Genomic DNA, 21,397 nt, shown 5'->3' with positions numbered 1-21,397 from the left:
AGGAAAACAGCAAATATTAACAACTGCGTGCACGTGTGTAAAACTGACCGATTTAAAGACGTGGAGTTCAGGTTCATCATTTAACTTTTTACACTCCAGGATGTCCGAGTGAGAAACATCAAAAAAGATCACACGGTGTGTGTGGGGTTTAAATCGGCCAACACACACCATGATCATTTCACCGGGTGTAGTACTCCTACATGTATGAACACACGACGCTCTTATCTGCTGTTTAACAACACCTGGAGCCGATCTCAAACAGGAAGTGGAAAAAGATGACGTTATTCTTTTCCCCCCATTGTGAGTCATGAGAGAGGAGAAGGCTGAGGAGCAGCACGTTCTCACTGAAGTCTGAAGGAACACCTGGAGGAGATTCTGTTCTACTAAACACGCGGAAGTAATCCGCTGTTGCTTAAACGGATGAGGAGGACGAGCTCGGTAATTCTGTCAGTCCGACATTTAACTCTTCATCGGTACGTCTGGAGAAAAGGAACGACTCCGGAGCAGGAACTAAACCAGTGGAAAGGCTCCTGCTCCCACGGGACACCGTTACAGAGGCATTAAAAAACAAAACACAACCTGAAATGTTAAAATCAGCCACTTGTTAATCCTATGATAGAGAATTAAAAGAGGAAACATACTTACACACTTACACAGGATAAAAACACACAAAACTTACAAAAACACACAGACAGCGTAAAGCACGACACAGGCAACAGTGAAGCACAAATAAAACAGCCTGCATGCACAATACACACACACACACACACCATGCCAGAGACAGACCAGGAGCCTTGTTTACCCAAAACAACAAGAAACCATACATTTGATTATTCTGTAAAACTCTAACACTCAGGCTGAGATCAATATTTTCAGATAAGTGTTTTTTCCCCCTTCACGGAATCATGAGTCTGAAAATCAACAAATCCACAGCCGTCCATTACAGAGGGCAAAGAGGACAAGAAGGCCATGCTGTCTGGGCGGGACGGAGGACTGTCTCTCTCTCTCTGTGTGTGTGTGTGTGAGAGAGACAGACACTGTCTATTGCTGTGTATCTGTGTGTAACACTCACACTCTACCTGTGTGTGCACATCTCTACTTCTCTCTCAGTCACACTAACCCAATCATATCTGCCTGTGACCTTGTGTGTGTGAGAGAGAGCAGTTTAAAATTTATGATTAAAGGTTAGGTGGCACGGTGGTGTAGTGGTTAGCGCTGTCGCCTCACAGCAAGAAGGTCCGGGTTCGAGCCCCGTGGCCGGCGAGGGCCTTTCTGTGCGGAGTTTGCATGTTCTCCCCGTGTCCGCGTGGGTTTCCTCCGGGTGCTCCGGTTTCCCCCACAGTCCAAAGACATGCAGGTTAGGTTAACTGGTGACTCTAAATTGACCGTAGGTGTGAATGTGAGTGTGAATGGTTGTCTGTGTCTAAGCCCATGTTTACATTAGACCGTATCAGCGGATCATCAGATTAACGTTTTTAAAACGATTCGCGTGCACACAGCAACGCCAATACACGGATACGCTCGGCTCCGCAGGCATCCTGCGCTCCAAATCACTCCGCCCTGAACAGCGAGTGCCCTCTGGAGGGTGCGCACTCCGGCCCTGCACAGCTCACGCGAGTGAAGTGCACAAGCTGTGATTCGGGACTGAGCCGCTGTGCGCAAGTCACTTACCACTTGCAAGTGGAAGGATGGCAAGCCTAAAGACCATCATAACTACACAATGGGCAGTATTTGCATCAGTATTTTCATACTTTTATACTCTTTAATGAAAGGTGATACAAGGCGGAAGTCCGCGCCGTTTTTCAGCAGTCGCGTCACATGACCAACGCCAGCGAATCAGGAAGGTGGATGTCACAGTGACGTTGTCCAATGAGACGCCAGCTAGAGCTCAGCACAGCGTATCCACGTATCTCAATGTTTACACAGCACCGGACCAGACACGATCTGGATTGAATACGTGGACGCTGGCGGATTCCCGTTTCCAGGCGGTTTAATGTAAACGGACAGTGCATCCGCGAAGAAAACGAGACAGATACGGTCTAATGTAAACGTAGCCTATGTGTCAGCCCTGTGATGACCTGGCGACTTGTCCAGGGTGTACCCCGCCTTTCGCCCGCAGTCAGCTGGGATAGGCTCCAGCTCGCCTGCGACCCTGTAGAACAGGGTAAAGCGGCTACAGATAATGAGATGAGATTAAAATCGATTCAGCAGAAGGCTGGGTGATCGAGATCTACATCTCATGATACGCAAAGATTATTTCTATGATGCACAACATGTAGAACCACATTTATCTTTGCTATAAAACAGCCAAGAAGTTGCATAAAGAGGGGGAAAAAAACAAAACAAAACAGGAGTTCAATGACATTTAATATACTCAAACTGAAGATCATGGGTTCGATCCCCATTCATGCCTTGTATTTATACATTTAAAAAAAAAAAAAAACCGGCAAGTTCATCCAGGTGTAAAGTTCATCCATGGCCTACAGGTTAGAGAAGCAGCTTTGGGCCCTTGAGCAAGGCACCAAACCCCCAACTGCTCCCCAGGCCCTGAGAGACCGAGTGTATTACTCTGGATCAGAGCGTCTACCAAATGCCTGTCCTGTAACGTAATTTCAATTCACAGCGCAAGTTAACGGTGAAAAAAAAAAAAAAAAATGTTCTAAATTTAAATGAATATTTAACATATTAAAAGATTACATACAAAATTCAACAAGTCTTTAATTGAAATATAAAAAGACTGATTATTATACGGTCAACAAATGGACTGTTTGCCATGAAGGATTAATTTTCAAAGATGACAAGCATTTTGGAGCATCATAAATTCATAAAGCAGCTGATAAACAAGGCCCCAGGTTTCACATCGCAAAGCATCCGGACTCGAGCAGCTCGGCAGGGCTGCAGGCGGTAAAGCAGCTCAGAGCGGCGGGAGAAAAGCAGACGGATCAGTCCTAGTCCTTCACTCCACTTCTACAACACCTCAAACGCACTCTGCTCTGCGCGGCGCTCGGTCCAACACGGACGCTCAGCGCTTCATCTGGAGTCGTTTTATAAAGTCGCTCTGTGATATTTACAAAAGACGTCATAAACCAGATTGATTAGGATTTTCACTTTAAAAACTCTTTAAAAATGGTCATTTATGCGAGGAGAGCTCCAGATGGACGCGTTCATGACAGTCGCACGAAGATATTAATATGACTGGAAGTGTTTCAGATCCAGCAGATGGGTTGGTGGGAATTCAGGTTGATGTCGGACTCTGAGAGCACGCTGATTAATTTTCTGTTCCCACGCTGTCTGGGGGACAAGAGATGCTTTAGATTACACAATTGTTGAAGTGATGCCCGGTTTAAAAGCCCATACTTTATTTGCACTGGTATGAGGTTACATTCCCTTATAATGTTACATCACCACGGCGATGAAATCATCGTCCTTTCCTCCTCGCTCACTTTTAGCTACAGGAAACCAGCTCAGTTCCACAGCGTCCAAAACATCTGTGGAGGAGATGCACGGAACAGACGACACTTGCATCGCTGTGTTTTAGTTCGCATCTCAATCTCATCTCGATTAAAAAAAAAAAAAAAAAAAATCCTCTCTGAACGAAGAGCTCGGCAGGGCTGAGGAGATTCAATCAGCAACTGGACGTCATAAACGTCGATCACTTTAGCTACAGAAAGACTAATCTAATTTTTTTTTTTAATTCTATCCACATTCACTGGATCTGAGCAATCGTGTGCTCTGATTAGCTACTCTACTACTAGGATATCAGCTCATATACCATGAGTAGAGAAAAACAAAAAATGGCAGCGCATGTTGTTGAACCAACCAAGGACAAAATAAAAACTACTCCAAAACCAAACCACGAAAAAAAAGTAACAGAATATGGAATAAAAGTATTTGATGGTCAGAACATTTTCTTTTTCAAGAATTGTCGCATTTTTCACAAATTGCTCGTCATTGCGCTGGTTTGTTTACATTCTGAGCAGAAATCATTGTCGGACATTTTGTATAAAATTTATATTTATTGCATTTGCCCCCCAATAAATAATTTTTTTTTAAAAAGCTCCATTTCTCAAAATCCAGTGAATGTGGATAGAATAAAACAGTTATTCTGCTCAATCCCATCGTAGACGGCTTATGGACCCTTTTCACGTGACGTCACGACAAACGCGGCCGCCATTTTGGACGTGTACTACCAGTAGTTTACCACAGCCAGCATTGAGGAACGGCAGCAAAGAAAGTGTTTATTTTCAGCAAGACTTCCATCATGCCACTATATTGTTGTGCACCTGGACGTAGTAACCATCAACAAACAAGGCAAGGGTTATCATTTTATCGGATCCCGGTAGATGCTGACCGACGGAGAAGATGGATAGCGGCCATAAACAGGAAAGATTGGCAGCCCTCGGCATACCAGCGCTTGTGCAGTGACCACTTTGTTGGAGGTAAGACGAATAAAATTAGCCAGAAAAGGCATTACATTGCTGTTAACATTCTGTGGCGGCGAGTGTGTAACCAAATAGGCTAAAATAACCCATTGTAACCTCTTTGTTCTTCTGTAGTAGCTATTAGCTAACGACATTAGCTAGCGTTGTGTTCCTTTGCTGTTGGTAGACTGTAGGACAGATCAGAGGCAGTGTTCTACAAACAGCGCTTAATTTGAGGGGGAGCAAGCCGGAGCGCGCTCCGGAACCTCGGGCGTTGGCTCCGGCAGCTATTTACACTGGATCCGGTGATCCGACACCTCTTTTGACTACGTAACAAAAAAAATAAATAAATAAAATGCAAGTTTATTTAGTGTTAATGTCTGATTTTGATATCTGTCTTGTTGGTGATTTCTCTCATGAAACAACATCCACAAAATATCTGCAGATGAACTTAATTTGCAGTGTTATTACAAAACATGCCCAGAAGCGCAGCGCCGCACCCCCCTCCCCCCTCTTTTTTTTCTGCACCGGAGCCGCTCATCCTCTGCGCTCCGGGACCTCCCACTTTACAAATTAAGCACTGCCTACAAATAAGTGTTCAAAACAAGAGGAACATGTATTTGTCTCTTAAATCCAGGCCGTTCCCTGTAATCTGTAACAACGGTTGGAGAAAGTAATGGCAAATAGCGAGTGCACAAACCGTAGAAGGTAAACTGTACACAGCGCCAGGGCAGTGTGATGGTATGTCTACTTTTAGATCGTGTTAGCTTATCAATGAACACACTCGTCACTCGACGAGTTTCACGTCTTTACGACGGATACTTAAATGTGTGTTAGGTATTATTGTTGCAGTCTAAGCAGTCATTGTAGCAGCTAGATGAGCGAGAACCGAAAGGGTCTGTGCCATAAACCGTTATTTCTGTACGCCGTTGCTAATGTGTCGTTACTGTTGTTATTTCTCCCTCTGCTCGCCCTGTAAATGCTCTACGTCGCTGGATAGCGAAGGTGTTTTCTGCATCTCGCTCCTTTTTCTTGTATGTTCTCCGTTTGTTGCCTTCCTCGCATTCAAACCGATTCGAGCCGAAGTCCGCTACGTGTCCAAAATGGTGGTCGCGTTTACGAAGGTCACGTGACTGAAAAGGGTCTATAGCCGCGATCGGCTCCTGTACGACTCGATTTCGTGGAACTTGTGTGTGAAAAGGAAGTTATTACTTAAACTCGTTCTCTCAGTAAGCATCATCTCAGCGGTCATTAGTGTGTCTGACAAAGCGAGTTTGTTACAGTGAACTGATGAGAATTTATCCCGCAGTGCTGCTGAGTTCTGGATTCGGAATTGATTAATTTTCTACAACAGCAGCTCCAAACAGGTTTGCCGTTATTAAATGCGTCATCGTTGCTATAGTAACGGCTCACTCAGAGACCTGCCTGATCGACGCGCCACGCCATTTAAAAATTAAACATTGTGAAAATTGTGCCATTTAACAAAAAACCTAGACATTCGGGGTTTTTTTTTTTTAAATGGAAGGAGTCTCCAGTGACGGTCCTCATGTGCAGGACAGAAGAGTTCACACTGTTTGCCGTCTCACTGTAACGTGAAAAAAAAAAAAAAAAAAAAAAAAAAACTTTGTGCTTCGAGTGTGAGGGACAGACTGTTTACAGCTGCTATAACGCGAGTGAAGAGAGTTACCGTCTTGTTCATGAACATTATAATGCTTTAATAAAAGAAAAATACCTCTGCTTCACTACAGCAGCTTGTTGTTGATTATTTTCCTGTAACGGCACCACTCAGTGCTTTATTCTTTACATAAAAAATTAAGTTTAAGGTTTTGGACTTTAAATCTAAATGTCAGGGGAAAACGTATACTTTTTTTGCCATTCGAAGTTGACTTCTGTAATTCTGCACTACTGGGGCGAAGATACTGAAGCTAACATTGACGGGAATATTACAGCTAGCAATATTAGGCATCTTTATTTATTAAAAGCCACGATTTCTCCCCCAAGCCAGATCGCTTGGCAAAAAAAAAAAAAAAAGGAAGTGCTGGGATTATACAGTGTGAGGGAGCAGACAGGAAATGGTTTTATTGAGTGCAGGAGGAAAAACGCAGCCACACAAAATGGCAGCAGAGCGTCACTCGCTCACTCACCCGCTGCTGCCTCTCTACTTGCCGTGGAGATCGAAGGGAATGCTATTCTGAAGTGGGCAAGGTTGGAGAATGAGGATGAAGAGGAAGGGGGAGAGGGGGGAGGCATTGAGGATGTAAAGAAAAACAATGGCAAGCACATTACAACACCGTGCTTTTCGTTGGAAATGGGAGCCAAAAATAAGTTGGGTTTTTTTTGTTTTTTTTAAATCATTATCATCGATAACAAAAACACTAAGCAAACAGGAGAGGATTTGCGCAACAGTAGCCTGTCTGTTTATAAAGTAAAGCAAAAGAACACGTCTGAACACGTATCCAAATGGCAAAAGCGTAAACTTTAGAAAGACACAGTTACAAGATGAACACGACTCGGACTCTTTCCTTCGGTCTTTAATACGGTGTCTTTAACAGGATGTGCTAGCATAGCAGCTAGTAAATCAAATTAAATTAAAGCTCTTAGCATATAAACAGCTCTCACAAGGCTCCCTACACCACCGTCTCCTCGACAGAACACTGAAAACAAAAGCACAAAGAAAAACACCACATAAGGCTTTACAGTGCTGCATCTAGAGGGCAAAGACAGGGAGCCACGGAAGAGCAGGAAGTAGCACTGTGGCCACGACTACAGCCAAACGGCGGCTTACACACCACTGACGACGGGAAAGCTCAGGGAGGGAAGAAAGGAGGGGGGGCGTGGCATGAGCGGGGGTCGTACCTGTGACGTGGACATTCGTGAGGTGTCCTGTCGGCCGGTCAGGTCAGAAGAGGAGATGTTCACCGGAGCGCCGCGGTGTAACCGCATGCTGACCTTCCTCTCACGCTCCATTCCTGAAAGCGCATCATCGTTAGAGTGACGTTAGTGTGAAGCGCAGACTTTAAAGTGACATTCCACCACTGGATGTATTCTTTGGCATAAAATACAATATATTTTATGACAACATGACTAGACAGAGAAATCTTTTAGCTTCAAAATGATATATCAAACATAATTTTTTGACGACAAGTATATTAATTTTGCGACCAAAGTCACCTACCCTTTTAATTTCCGCGCGGTAGTGAAACGTGATGTCATCGGCAGGTTCCCCTTCTTGTGTACCACGTGTCGGTCTATTTTTAGACCAGGAAACCCCCAAAGTGAGAGAGTTATTTCTCCTCGTATATGGGGGCCAAAAAAATTGCGAAAAATTGAGTTAATCTTTCAGTTAGCTAGATTTATTGGTATTATTTTTATCGCAGGGCGGCACGGTGGTGTAGTGGTTAGCGCTGTCGCCTCACAGCAAGAAGGTCCGGGTTCGAGCCCCGTGGCCGGCGAGGGCCTTTCTGTGCGGAGTTTGCATGTTCTCCCCGTGTCCGCGTGGGTTTCCTCCGGGTGCTCCGGTTTCCCCCACAGTCCAAAGACATGCAGGTTAGGTTAACTGGTGACTCTAAATTGAGCGTAGGTGTGAATGTGAGTGTGAATGGTTGTCTGTGTCTATGTGTCAGCCCTGTGATGACCTGGCGACTTGTCCAGGGTGTACCCCGCCTTTCGCCCGTAGTCAGCTGGGATAGGCTCCAGCTCGCCTGCGACCCTGTAGAAGGATAAAGCGGCTAGAGATAATGAGATGAGATTTTTATCGCGTTCTATCCGCCATTGCTGATAATATGTGCCACGTCACGCGATACACAAGAAGGGGAACCTGCCGATGACATCACGCGCGGAAATTAAAAGGGTAGGTGACTTTGGTCGCAAAATTAATATAATTGTCGTTATCAAAAAATTATGTTTGATATATCATTTTGAAGCTAAAAGATTTCTCTATCTAGTGATACCATTTATATATGTTGTCAAAATATATTGTATTTTATGCCAAAGAATACATCCAATGGTGGAATGGCACTTTAACCAGGACAAGAAAACACAAGTCACAGTTAACCTACAGGTGGGCGATACATCAAATATCATGAGAGATCACAATCTCAGATTCTGTTGCGCAATTTGCGCTCGGAGTACGATATCAGAACCTCGGAGAAAGGAAAACGGCAGCACCCAGGGAAGTTTTATTTTAAAATCAAAAGAATCTGTAGAGTATACGGGTAAAAATAAACAAATCAAGCATGCCTCGTATGGATATCATTTATCAGTATCAAAGGAGTTTATCTTTTGGGTTTTGTTTGGCTTCACCACAACACCACCTACACGACTGCTAAGTCAGTGCAAGGAACGTTCCTCTGGTCTTTCGTCACTTACGTTACACGTACATGTGCTGACAAACTGTTAATGTTAAATCCGGGAAAAAAAAATATTCAGAGTAGCCAAAGTGCGTGTTCATAGAAAATAAACCAGAACTAGAATCTTGATTTGTGTTCTCGTCAGTTTACTCCTCCTCCATGACGCAACCGACTGCGACATTTCACTGATGCACCAATTAGACACACGTAGTAATAATAATATACAGGCTGGGTTTTACACCAATGCCCCGGTTACTTCCTCCGTTAAATAAGGAACATTGGTTCGGCCCTTGACGCAACACCGTGTGTCACGACTTCCTGTTTAGAGGGAACATGTGCAACTAGTTTACCACTTCCTCTCAGCTGAAAAAAAAAACAAACAAGAAAATCACAAGAACCCAGGGGAGACACTCGACTGCTACCGAAAACCACAAAGGTCCCTGCCAACGCAGGAAATAAAGCTCAGAAATGAAAACAAGACTCTCACACTTCACAGTAAAGCGAGAGTAAAGTCGTACATGTGGTATGAATTATTAACAAGTGTTCAGTTTCCAGCTTGCTGGTGGTTAAACATCAAAGTCTAAGGAAGTGTGTTTGGTATATAAGTGGAATTTATATTCTTTTAGAAAAGAAAAAAAATTCCTCCGACACTTCAAGAACATTCGAAGTGTTTTATATGCAGAAATTCAGAATTTGCATCCAACCAGGCAGCTCACTGTTTGCTATAAAACTCCTGCACTACAAAATACATGAAAATCTCTCATGAAACTAATTGTAATATGCCTAAAGCCTAGGTCACAACCGGACGTACGATTTTTTGGCCGTGCGATTTTTGGCGTTTCCCCAAATCACTGTTTTTTTTTTTTTTTGTTCGTGGAGAAAGATGCACGTTGGCCGTAAGTTTGTCTTACAACCTGAAAAAAACGTAAGCGCCCGTAGAGTTTGACATGACAAAGAACCTCTGCGGCCAGTCTACGGCTTGAAAATCAGCACGTCACACGCACGCCCTCCGTGCGTTTTTTGCACGTAGACTGGCCGTAGGAGCACGTACGGCCGGTTGTGACCTAGGCTTAACACGCTAGTAAATGCGCTCCTGGTGGCTTTTTCCCCCTCCATAAGACACTTTTTCAGTCCAAGTATTCTCACCCGTGTGCGAGGTGGGTGTGAGTGGAGCGGGCGGGGCTACATCCTGTGTCCCTCTGGGTCTGCTTGAGGCTGACGGCATTCCTCTGGCTGCCGGATTCCTGCCGTGTCTCAAACGCTCCTCTCGATCCCTCCGCTCCCTCTCGGCGTCCTCCGCTGCTCTGTTCGCTCCCTTAAAAAAAAAAAAAAAGACTCACTTTAATAATCTGAAAATTTCAATCGTTGCTAAATTGCTGTGGTGTTACAAGTAAAACACTTCCGGATGAGTTTTTACAGAAAAATAAAATCCATCAACTTCAGGGTGGTAACAGGAACACCACTGATCCCCCCCAGTAACCCTTTTCTTTATTCTACAATTCACACCTTTTACGCCGCAAACAAAAAAAAGCGTAGCTGATCAGTGTTCTACTGAAACTCGGACAGATTTAACCCATGAATTAATTTTACAAAGCGAAAGTGAAGGCTGGCCTGTGGACACGCACGAATTTCAGCATGTTCCAGTCGAACACGTAGTCGTAGGAGAATCCCTGTCTGTGGAAGAGGTTCCTGAAGAGCTGTCGCAGGTAGGAGTAGTCGGGCTTGTCGTCGAAGCGTAAGGAGCGGCAGAAGTTGAGGTACGTCGCAAACTCGGCTGTGAGAAGACAGAGAGGGGAGGGCTAAAGCAAGAACTCACACCAACAGAATGAAACTTAGGGCTGTGTCTCAAATCACACATGCACTAGTCATTACTGTATTAGTCTAGAAGACAAGAGGAGAGGTTTAATAACGAGAAAAATATTCAATTTTTAATGAATATTTATAGATGCACTGGGACCATAGACTGGAAAAATAATGGACAAAGCCTCTGATGTCACTCATAGGATTTCTCAAGAGCGGGATTGAAGCTAAAATAAGGAGGCTACAGGCGTCGCCATCTTGGCAGCGTCCATGCCGTCTAACTCCTGGCTAGTCTATAAATGGAGAAAGGGGCGGGGATAGTGAAGCCTGGCCGCTGGAATAGTATGGCCAGAACACACCTAACATCAAAATGAACAAGCTAACCAACAAGCTACTGGCTAAACCCAAAAAAAAAAAAAGCTGCTCCATAAGATACAGACCATAAACCTCAACGGCCAGTTTACAAAATCAAGGTCACCGGGCATGTAACTAATTATTAAAACATTTGTGATATTTTCCCCCCCTAATAGCTAGTGTTAGCTTGGTTAATATCTAGCTTGCTAGCGCTCTAAGGGCTGAGATCGATAGCAGCTCCTGTTAGCTGGTCAGTCTATGATGGTCACATCGCACGGTGGTACGTGATAAACAATCGATCAAACCCACGATTTAGTTCAGAGACATGTCTCTTGGTGAACGACTGACCGTTTCTACACGAATCTTCATGCTGAATGGATATTATTCCTATATCAAGCTGTTAAATTGTCAGTCTGAGCCTAATTTACTGCCTGAGAGACCCAGACAAACTTCAGCAGCGGCAACTACATTAAAAATACTGAAAGGCAAGTCCGACCTAATAAAGCGAATTAAAGTCACTTACAGGTGTCGTAGTGCGTAAAAGTCGTTTACGTGGAAAAGCTCTTACACGAAAATCGGCAAGGCTGCATACATTATTTTCTGACGCAAGTTTTGAAGTAATGCCAGCTAGCGGCGAACAAGATGACAAACCCGGCTGTCATTCAAATCAGCCCCGCCCCTAATTATGCATAAAATGTCTGGCTCGGTATAATTTAAAACTGCTGAATTATAGACAAATAAGTTCACCCCGACAGAGTAGTCACAGAGACCGAAACCGTGTTTTGTACCAGGCTGTAAACATGTTGGACATGAGGGTCTGTGGAAACTGACTCGCTTTTTGAGCCTGCCTCAAGTGGCCATTCGAGGAACTGCAGCATTTAGCACTTCCACATTGGCTTCACTAAGGCTGACGAAAAAGCAAGCGTTTTAAAACTACAGATAATGTGATCACGTGTTGATTTGAGACACAGGTCCTGCTCCAGTATGTGAGAATGCGATGAAACTTAGAACCGAATCACAATTAAAACCTACACGGGTATCCTTTGCACAGCACTTCGATAGGCGTGGACATTTTCTTCTCGCTGATGCGTTCGTATTTCTGCCTCTTGGTCGCAGCTTTTAGCCCTTGCCAGGGCAGAGAGCCGAGGTTGAAGTACATGAGGACGTAGCCGAGCGACTCCAGATCGTCTCTTCTGCTCTGCTCTGTGTGGGAAGATGGAAACTCCGTGGATTTGCTGTGTGTTGGTCTGATTCTCTGTAAGGCGTGTGTAAGAGTGTGTGTGTATATATACCTATGCCCAGATGTGTGTTGATGGAGGCGTAGCGGGCCGTGCCAGTCAGGTTCTTGTTCTCTCTGTACGGTATGTGCTGGTGTGTCCGGGCGTCTCTGTACTTCTTGGCCAGGCCGAAGTCGATGATGTAAACGAGGTTGCCTTTCTTCCCCAGTCCCATCAGGAAGTTATCGGGCTTCACGTCTCTATGGATGAAGTTTTTCGAGTGGATGTACTCGATACGGCTGATCTGAGACACACACACACCATATTATACAGAACCTTTACTGCAAACGATACATGAAACCTCATTTCCAGTTAAACACACATCATCTCCTTCTCAACATCATTGTCTAGAATCAACCAGAAATACACAGAGTCAAAAGTTCATCTGGTGCTGTTTTAGAGACACAGGATAAGGTTCAACATGATCGGTGTGTTCCCGCTGCACATTTAATCACCGTGACTCAGCAACTCAAATTAATTTTCATGACCTGGCATGACAAACTGTATCGGAGTGGTATCGCTGATACTAACAAAATATTTTCCGAGAAGCAACACGTCCAGAATAAACAAAACGCGTAAGGACTCGAACACTACTTTTTAATCAGAATCCAGAACTCTGAAGTCTCCCATAAGCCCTTGCTATGACATGGATTTGGAATTTAACACTTCGTTTAATAAACCAGAAGTAGTAGTGAACGACGCTGAACCACCCATGCCGGCTCGGTCGGTGGAAATCGGGGATACGAGTAAAAACATCTACGCAAACGAAGCTTATCAAAGTGAAAAGGAAGCGATGGAGAAACTTATGATGCAAATCACAGCACAAACAAAGCAATGATTCAATCAGTAAGCGTATAAAAGGATTTTTGTTCCAAAATCCCCTCGGGCGTTTACAGCTCCATCAGTCAGCTGATAAAAGAGGAGCCACGGTGCCAATGCAAAAGAGCCGAGAACACACTCAAATCTGTGTAACATGAACACTAGTTCCTTCAGCAGTCACCTCACTACACGAGCCCTCTAATTAACAGCGTGAGAGTGTGAGAGAGAGAGAGAGAGAGAGAGAGAGAGAGAGGATTTACCATCTGGTCAGCCAGCAGTAGAACAGTCTTGAGGCTGAATTTACGGGAGCAGAAGTTGAACAGATCCTCCAGACTCGGGCCGAGGAGCTCCATCACCATCACGTTGTAATCTCCTTCAGCTCCACACCACTTAATCGTCGGGATTCCCACTATAGAAGGGAAAAAAAAACATTTCTATATCCACACCGTTCTAAATACCTTTTAAACACTTATTATATGGCACAAGCTATTTCCGGTAAAATCGTGCGTTCTGATTGGTTCCTTGGCAGGCAGAATTTTCCTGTAATGCACATGGGCGATTACGAACTTTCAAAAAACTTAATTTGAGCATCATTTTGTTGAAAAATAAGCCAATACAGATTATATTTCTATCTTTCTCAGAGCATGCCATGTATTACTCAAGAGGAGAAATAAATTCAGTTTTGAAACCACTAGCTGTTTATTCTGCATGTGTGACTCAACGACGTTACAAATATGACAAAGCAGTGTCACACCTCATTATAGTGACCATCTATTTTAATCTTTATTTTAAAAAAAAAACAACACAACATTATAAACTCCTTATTAACGTCGCTTGCTCAGTTTTTATGGGGAAAATATCAGACCGAGGTCTTTGTCAGTTAATCAGTAGTTATTAATATGACTTCGGGGTGTAATGATGCATCATGATGCAAAAATAGTGCCACTGTAGAAATCAGCATTATTAGTTACGCATTTAATGTGATCACACTGAACAGCAGAGGTCTCAATCTGTGCAGCACACTGGTCCTATGATCACGTTCTTTCATGGAGAGCCTGTGCCATCAGAACTTGTGACATGACTGATCTGATTCACAATAACAGACGTTACAGTTACAGAGCCAGGTTATAACCGTTACCACGGTCACTTTGGCCGACTTCGGAGCTCTATTTCTGGTTAAATTGGCAACTTGTTTTTGAAACTGTTCCAATTCATCACTTTCCTGGGTCAGAGAATTTGTTTTAAAAGATATATTGAACCCGTAGTACGTTTAATATTAAACATCTACTTGTTACAATTTGATTTATTTAAAAAGATGACACTGCACACCGTTGTGCACGGGTCATTTCTGAATCATAAGTCTTTTCAGTCATGATTTCATTCATACAAATTTTGAGAGACTAAATGAATCAAATCACAACTGCAGTGCGTCATTACAACATTTATATTACTGACACACAAGCTACAGAACAGATGTGTGGTTTCATACACTACTCCTGCTTTATTAGCTTATATCCCTTTAATTAGGGGTCCAAGCATCAAAAGCACGTCACATTACGACCCATAATTCATGAGGCATTCTGTAAGAAAAATTTATTTCCCCATAATTCCTTGACTTGTGTCAAACAAAAACAGTCTCAAGAAAGAACCATTTAATACCATCACACTCATTTTACATCATCCGCATAATATGCAAAACGTCAAAAACCTTTCGCTCTCTCGTACCAAGATAGTTGATGCAGCTTAAGAAAATTGTTGCCAAAGCAGTCTAAAATAAATTAATAAAATGTAAAAACACCATGGTGAGATTCAAAAATACGCCGAATCAGATCCTGAAAATCTAACGCTACGTTCACACTGCAAGGCTTAATGCTCAATTCCGATTTTTTTGTGAAATCCGATTTTTTTGTGAGGTCGTTCACATTAACAAATATATGCGACTTGTATGTGATCCTCAGTATGAACGAAAAGCGACCTAAAAGTGTTCCGCATGCGCACTGCAGGATACGACGACGTCACACGCAGTGAGCATGGCCAGTGCTTACGGAAGTAAAACCGCCCGGTTGCGGTATGACTCATCCAATCTAGCTTGAATAGCTGCATCCCCCCAAATGGAAATCAGCTCCCTAACCTCTGCGTCTTTCCATTGAGAAGATTCAGAACCTTCACAGCCCGAAGCGTCCCTCGCATTGATGTCATGCGCAGGGGCACAGATACGTTTTTTGAACTGGGGGGGGGGGGGGGAGACAAAAAACTGGGGGGGACAAAGCTGCCAGCAAACCAACCCCAACCCCGATATGCCTGTCAAACTTGTTGTTAGTAACCATAGCAACCAAGCTCGAGCTCGCAACCTGTGCAGTCTGCGCAGCTCAACCAACCGAATATCAGTCTTTGTTTTGTTTTATGTGAGTTGTTGCAACTATGTATACACTGCTGTGCACCTCAATAAACCGAATGGTAATTAGTCTTTTGATTTTTCCGTGAGGTTTGCCTTATGCAAAGAAAGACAGCATAGACGTTTTTTCCTCCCTATAAGTGGGGGGGACCGAACGAGGTGAATTTAAATATGACTCGTCCCACCCTCTATCTGCGCCCGTGATTATGCGCCATGTTGTTGTAACTTTTTTGAGAGACCCGCCGCCTACTTCAGCGCAGAATAGTGACGTTTGTGGCTTGTTGATGACGTGTAAGTCGGATGAATGCGACCTGGCGGTTCAGACTGAAGTCGCATATGAAAAGAGCGGATAGGAATCGGAATTAGCACCACATATCCAAACGGCCTGGGTCGGATTTGAAAAAATCGGATCTGTGTCGTTCATATTGTCAATAAAAGATCGGATACAGGTCACATATGGGCGAAAAGATCGGATTTGAGTCACTTCAGCCTGCAGTGTGAACGTAGCCTAAGTGATTTTAACCTTAACAGTTAATTCACAAAGCAAAACTTTTGCTTTTGCTGGACGCACCATCGACAGAAGTCTAGTCATGTTTTTATAAAAGCAAAAGATGCTAGCGAGAGATTAAGTACGACGGAAAGACACTGTTAGTCAATTTAAAGTTAAAATTAGGTGACGAAATAACACGTAGTGTTTTGAGATCATTGCTATTGTAACATTTTCAAAATTTTAATACTGTGTAAATAAAGTCTCTCTGAATTTCTTTTAATTAAACTCAACTTTATTGTTAGCAGTTTGTTAGAAAACTTATACATCAATCACATGTATTAAAGAAACACCTAGAATGAAGAATTTTGACGTCATCACGATAGGGAAATCACATATCGTCCACAGGACTAAATCAGATTTTTCCGCTGCCCTGAAGGTGACCTCCTCCTAGAGCACAGATAAAATGACGTACAGCGATGGAGGTGAGGACGACGATGATGTTGGGTTGGAGGTCAACAGCATGATTAAACGCTAAACAGGGGTCTGTATTAAACTATAAAACACATCTATGAGGTGACCTTGGAGGATACGCTGGGGAAAAACATGCAGGCTGGAGAAAAGGTAAAAGGAACCGGATTCAAAACACCACCATCACGACATTTCTCAAAGGATCACCTTGTCTGTTTATTTAAAAAATAAAAATACCAGATAATCACAATCGTATAGGGAGGGAAAGTGGAGCACTGCGATCCTAGCGGTAGCGTTCCTAAGCCGAGAGCCATACTGTCAGGGATGAGAATGGGACATTTAAAAAAAAAAAAAAAAAAAAAAAAAACTCTGAAATGTCTGCCAATTTCCCATATATGAATGTTTTCAAATTCAATGATGGTTCAAAACGTTTATAAACTAAGATAAATCCCTACAGATATAGATATATTTTTTTGAGCAATAACGGAGGTAACCGTAACGATATATTAGATTCCTCCTGACTATCTTTGACAATTTAATTAAAACATACCTTTGTGCTTTTTTGTTTTGATGTGCTCCTGGATGTTTCTAGCTCCTCTGTTTCCATAATTGATCATATCTGAGCACAGAATACGCAGAACCTTTCCGGCACGTCCACTTTTCGGATATGTTCCGTCAGGCACGTCGTCACAGTTTGTGTCCCTATCTGCACGGTAACGCTACTATCGAGCCATGCCCATCGGAAACGGTTCTTTATCCCGTTCGATTTATCGATTTCCCTGGCACGATCCTCATTTTTGCGGTCCAAAACTTTCGCCATATTGGCGAAGTAACTTTGAAAACTAACCAAAATAACTAGAACTTAAGAAGTGATCAAAACCATGTACGTATAGCTTGTTTCTCCGTGAATTGTAGAAGTGAGCTGATACTAGCGCCAAAACGTTGCCGGAAATCATCATGAGTTGTCGTTAGCATAAACATTGAAGAAAGCAATGACGATTTCCGTTATCACAGCTGCAACTAATTCTGTGATGAGCGTTGCCGAAAGATGCTGGCGGGCGGTCGGTCCTGCCTGCTTGCGCCACCACAAGCCTCGCCTCGCGCCGACCCCTACCCTTTCTTTAAAAGAAATTTCGCTGTCTTTTAAAAGATCAAAATTGCACCTAACCTGTCAGAAACGGACTACAACCAAACTGTCTAGTCAGAGTCGCTCATATTACGTCAGCAGTAGGCTTAGCTATCCCATGACCGGGAAGATCTATGTATTTTGATCATGCTATGTTTTGCGCCAGACTGCAACCACCGGCAGATGACTACATGCCCTGATCTGTAATGGTTATCCTCACGAGGGATGCATTTCTTATTGGTACAGAAATACTCTGCCAACTAGGGCTGTGCGATGTCCCCTTAATTGGCATCGACGATGTTTACAGTGCAAACATCGTGATGGACGATGATATCGTGGGCGGGGGATTTTAATACCACGTTATTAAATATATTATTATTATTATTATTATTAAAAGTATTAGATACTCATCCGAGGCTTTGGCACGTAAAGGAAAAAAAAGCGCTAGGTGATGTGGAATATTTGGCCTTGATAACGGATATGTGGTCCAGCTGCAACATGATGCCCTATATGTCAGCTACCGTACATTATGTGGACCGAGAGTGGGCAATGCAGCCCAAATGCCTGCAGACGAGTTTCATGCCAGAGACGCATTCAGCGGACAATTTAGAAGACGCATTGCGCGAGACACTTGCCGAATGGAAAATAGAGGAGAAAAAGATCGCCTGCATAACAACGGGGCGAATATTGTCACAGCCATCAGGCAATTGAAATGGCCGTGGTTAAGTTGTTTTGGGCACAATTTGAACCTGGCCATAACCAACTCGCTTGCGCAACAGAGGGCCAGTACAGACCGAGCGTTTGGAGTTTGCCGAGCAGTCAACACTGCGTTTGCGCACAGCTGGCTTCGGAGAAATGAGCTGCGCAAAGCGCAGGTGGAAATGAACCTCCCCGAGCACTCACTGATCACGGCAAGATATTAATCTGCTCTAACAATGAAAGACTAGTATTCAAACTATGAGAAGAAACTACACTTAAGCTATTACTCATTGTTTATTTACACCATATCAATTGAAGATGCGTTTCGGCCTTTAGTGCGCACTTGAACGCGCTAATTTTTCCAATTTATTAGTGTTTGAATTACTGCAGCCGCTTTTAAAATCATGATTTAATTTTTTTTTTACTGTCTTTACATTTATCAGAATCACCTTCATTCTTCCATTTGGTTTGACATTATGGCTTAGAGTGGACCAGTCTGTGTCTGAAAGTAGGCCTATTTACCAGATTAAAGTTATTTGACTTCTGCCGAAGTCTGCGCTTCACTGCCGTTTGATAAGGTGCAATATTTCCCGACTGAAGTCGTTAATAGTGGCTATTTGTTTGAACAACATGACAAATTTTACATTAAAAGTATAGTGTAGGCTAAAAAATGAAGTCAAAATTTATTATTAGTAGCATACTGTATTTGTGTAAACACGTCATGTTCACTAGCACGTTCCTGCACCATAGCCTACGTGAACAAGCGGTAATAGGATATTACTTTATAATTTATATAATTATGTATTTATATATATACACACGTTATATAATATACTTATATATTAAACAAAACTAACTAACTAAACTAACAAAAAACTAACTTTTTAGGTTAAATAGGCCCAGATGATACCGTATGCATGATTATGACAGGAGGGGGCGTGGTATCACGATGGTGGCTCTCCATCGCGATGGATGACCACCATCGTCGATGGACGATGGCATCGTCTATCGGCACAGCCCTACCGCCAACCACGCTATACAAATCGGCATGTTGATGTAGGCTACTCGCCGGCCGCTACAGATTTGGAAAGGCGCTAGACTTGCGGTGACGTCACATACGCGACGTCGGGTCCGTGTAGTCTTTGATCAGCTTATTAAAAAAAAAATTCAAAACAATTCAAATCGGTGGAAAAAATAAAGTATGATCACCAGGATCGATAGAGCTGCCCGACATGCACAACATATGGAAGCCATTGTCTTAACTTTGAAGTATAACCCAAAATGTAAATTTTTGAAAAGACATTCCCATTCATTTTGCCATAGAGGTTGGAACGCATCCAGCAGGGGGCGATGAGATTACTTTCCCTCCCTATTAGTTATTGATGTTAGTTATGGGCCGAACCCACCTCGCTTTTGAAGTTGTGGTTCATTTTTGGTACAGTAAGGGGGGGGGGAAGCACAATGTAAAACTGCAGGTTGTTTACTATGAGCTTTTGTAAAACACGAAGTTTTAATAACGTTTTAAATGAAACTTACTAAAAATAAATTGTGCTGCAAACCACTGATAACTTCTCCAATAAATAAAAGATTCTCAAATAAAATGAAATGAGCTTTTCTATATTATCTAAAGCGCAGCATTAACAGTTCCAGTTTGTAACCCTGTTCAGTTTCATTCAACTTTTTTTTTTAAGGAAAATTAACTCCACATGGTCCTGTGAAAGGGCAGATCCGCTGGTAATTACAATATCTGCGTGATAAAGTTCGACATGTTGCCAGAAGCATCCGTGATTACGACTGAACAATGTCGGCACACTGCATTCATCTTATCCACTTATCTTCGTCTGTTGTGTTTCACTGGGAAACCGAAGCGTTCCCAAACAGGAGACCTTAATATGATAAAGACGAGTCTTCAAGCTCTGGATTCTTGTTCACGTTACGCGTAATGTTGTGCGTGTAGTGCGCTTGATGTACAAGGCAGAGATTTAACAAATGTACAGCCCGCCACTTAATAAGTTAATGTAGGAACGCAGATTTGAAGCATGTTCCACATGCAGAAAAGCCTACTGTTAATTACTTAAATAATATTGGCTGGTGTTGAGTGGTCCGTCAGATATATTCCATTCAGCTACTCATCTTTGACTCGTTTAGTACCATGCTAGCTGAATGGAATACATCTGATATACCATGAAAAAAAAGCCAGCCAATATTATTATTATAACACCACCACATACACATTCCTTTCAGGTGTTCAACACGTCTTTCTCTTTCAAAACTCTCTCAAAATCTTCCGCATTTAACGAAGCAAACCTGGCGGCCATATTTGTTCACAAATTGTCCCAGTCACTCGCTAGCGTGGAAGTTTTATGTCATGTTGCCTTGACAACCATGCAATATCGTAAACCACAGGGCTCGAAATTAACTTTTTTCCCTCTGTGTCCCCCAGTGATCCCGAATTCTGTGTTGTATTGTCCCGAATGGAAGCAATAGTGTCCCCATTTTTTTCCTCTCTGAAATAACCAGGTGGTTAATATTATCATATGAAGTTACTATTATATTTGTAACTATGCGATTTTGAACCCTTTATATCATTTTTACAATAAGTCACAAGCGACACATGTCCTATACATCATCTACTTCAAAATTACAGTTATTGCATTTTCAGTTTATTAAACTTTGGCGATCTCACTGTATGAATAGATACCCGTTTATTTAAAGGGGCCAACTAGCTCATTCAGAAAATGTTTCAACTCCCTACATCTGCAGTACACTTTAGTTGAAAATAAGACCCCTTTTATGTTCATTTCATCTACTTATACCTTGAATATCTGTTGGCACTTATAAGGCCAACTTATAATTTTCACCATTACCGTTATCCATTTTTATGAACTTTCCGTTATCCATTACCATTATCCATTTTTATGAACTTTCCGTTATCCATTTTATGAACTTTCGCTGCCGAAACGTGGGTGCAAATGTTAGCAACATCAACATAGTGCCAGGTCCGAGCCTAGTTGTGCTGCTGACTGACTAAACTTTCTGAACTAGAAAGACACCAAGAAAACTCACTTATTCTGTTGAACGGTATCTTCCGTCAATATCATCCACATCATTCCTGTTGTATTTTATAACGTGTCTAACAGTGTTCATTCAGTTCATTCAGTTGCTAGCGTTGCCTGCAGACCAGGCGATGACACTTTGG

At 42.7% G+C, this 21,397-nt stretch overlaps 1 protein-coding gene across 2 annotated transcripts in view; it reads right to left on the bottom strand.

Annotated features, from left to right (window-relative positions):
- csnk1da (casein kinase 1, delta a) overlaps positions 1-21,397 on the bottom strand; it is a 59,773-nt gene that overhangs the window by 2,005 nt on the left and 36,371 nt on the right. The window contains exons 3-9 of one of the 2 annotated variants that reach the window (XM_060902137.1): positions 13,281-13,429; positions 12,217-12,445; positions 11,957-12,127; positions 10,396-10,544; positions 9,917-10,085; positions 7,278-7,390; positions 6,565-6,612 (exon numbers count right to left, since the gene is read on the bottom strand). In XM_060902137.1, the coding sequence (XP_060758120.1) occupies positions 6,580-6,612; positions 7,278-7,390; positions 9,917-10,085; positions 10,396-10,544; positions 11,957-12,127; positions 12,217-12,445; positions 13,281-13,429 (1,013 nt within the window). In that variant the 3' untranslated portion in view covers positions 6,565-6,579. Of the gene's footprint in view, positions 1-6,564; positions 6,613-7,277; positions 7,391-9,916; positions 10,086-10,395; positions 10,545-11,956; positions 12,128-12,216; positions 12,446-13,280; positions 13,430-21,397 lie in introns of those variants that run through there. The other variant, XM_060902136.1, reaches the window with a different exon arrangement.

The sequence above is a fragment of the Neoarius graeffei genome, chromosome 20, assembly GCF_027579695.1.
Source record: "Neoarius graeffei isolate fNeoGra1 chromosome 20, fNeoGra1.pri, whole genome shotgun sequence".
In the NCBI taxonomy this organism is placed as follows: domain Eukaryota; kingdom Metazoa; phylum Chordata; class Actinopteri; order Siluriformes; family Ariidae; genus Neoarius; species Neoarius graeffei.
The sequence above is the reverse complement of the archived record's forward strand: the minus strand, read 5'-3'. Positions and strand labels throughout refer to the sequence as shown.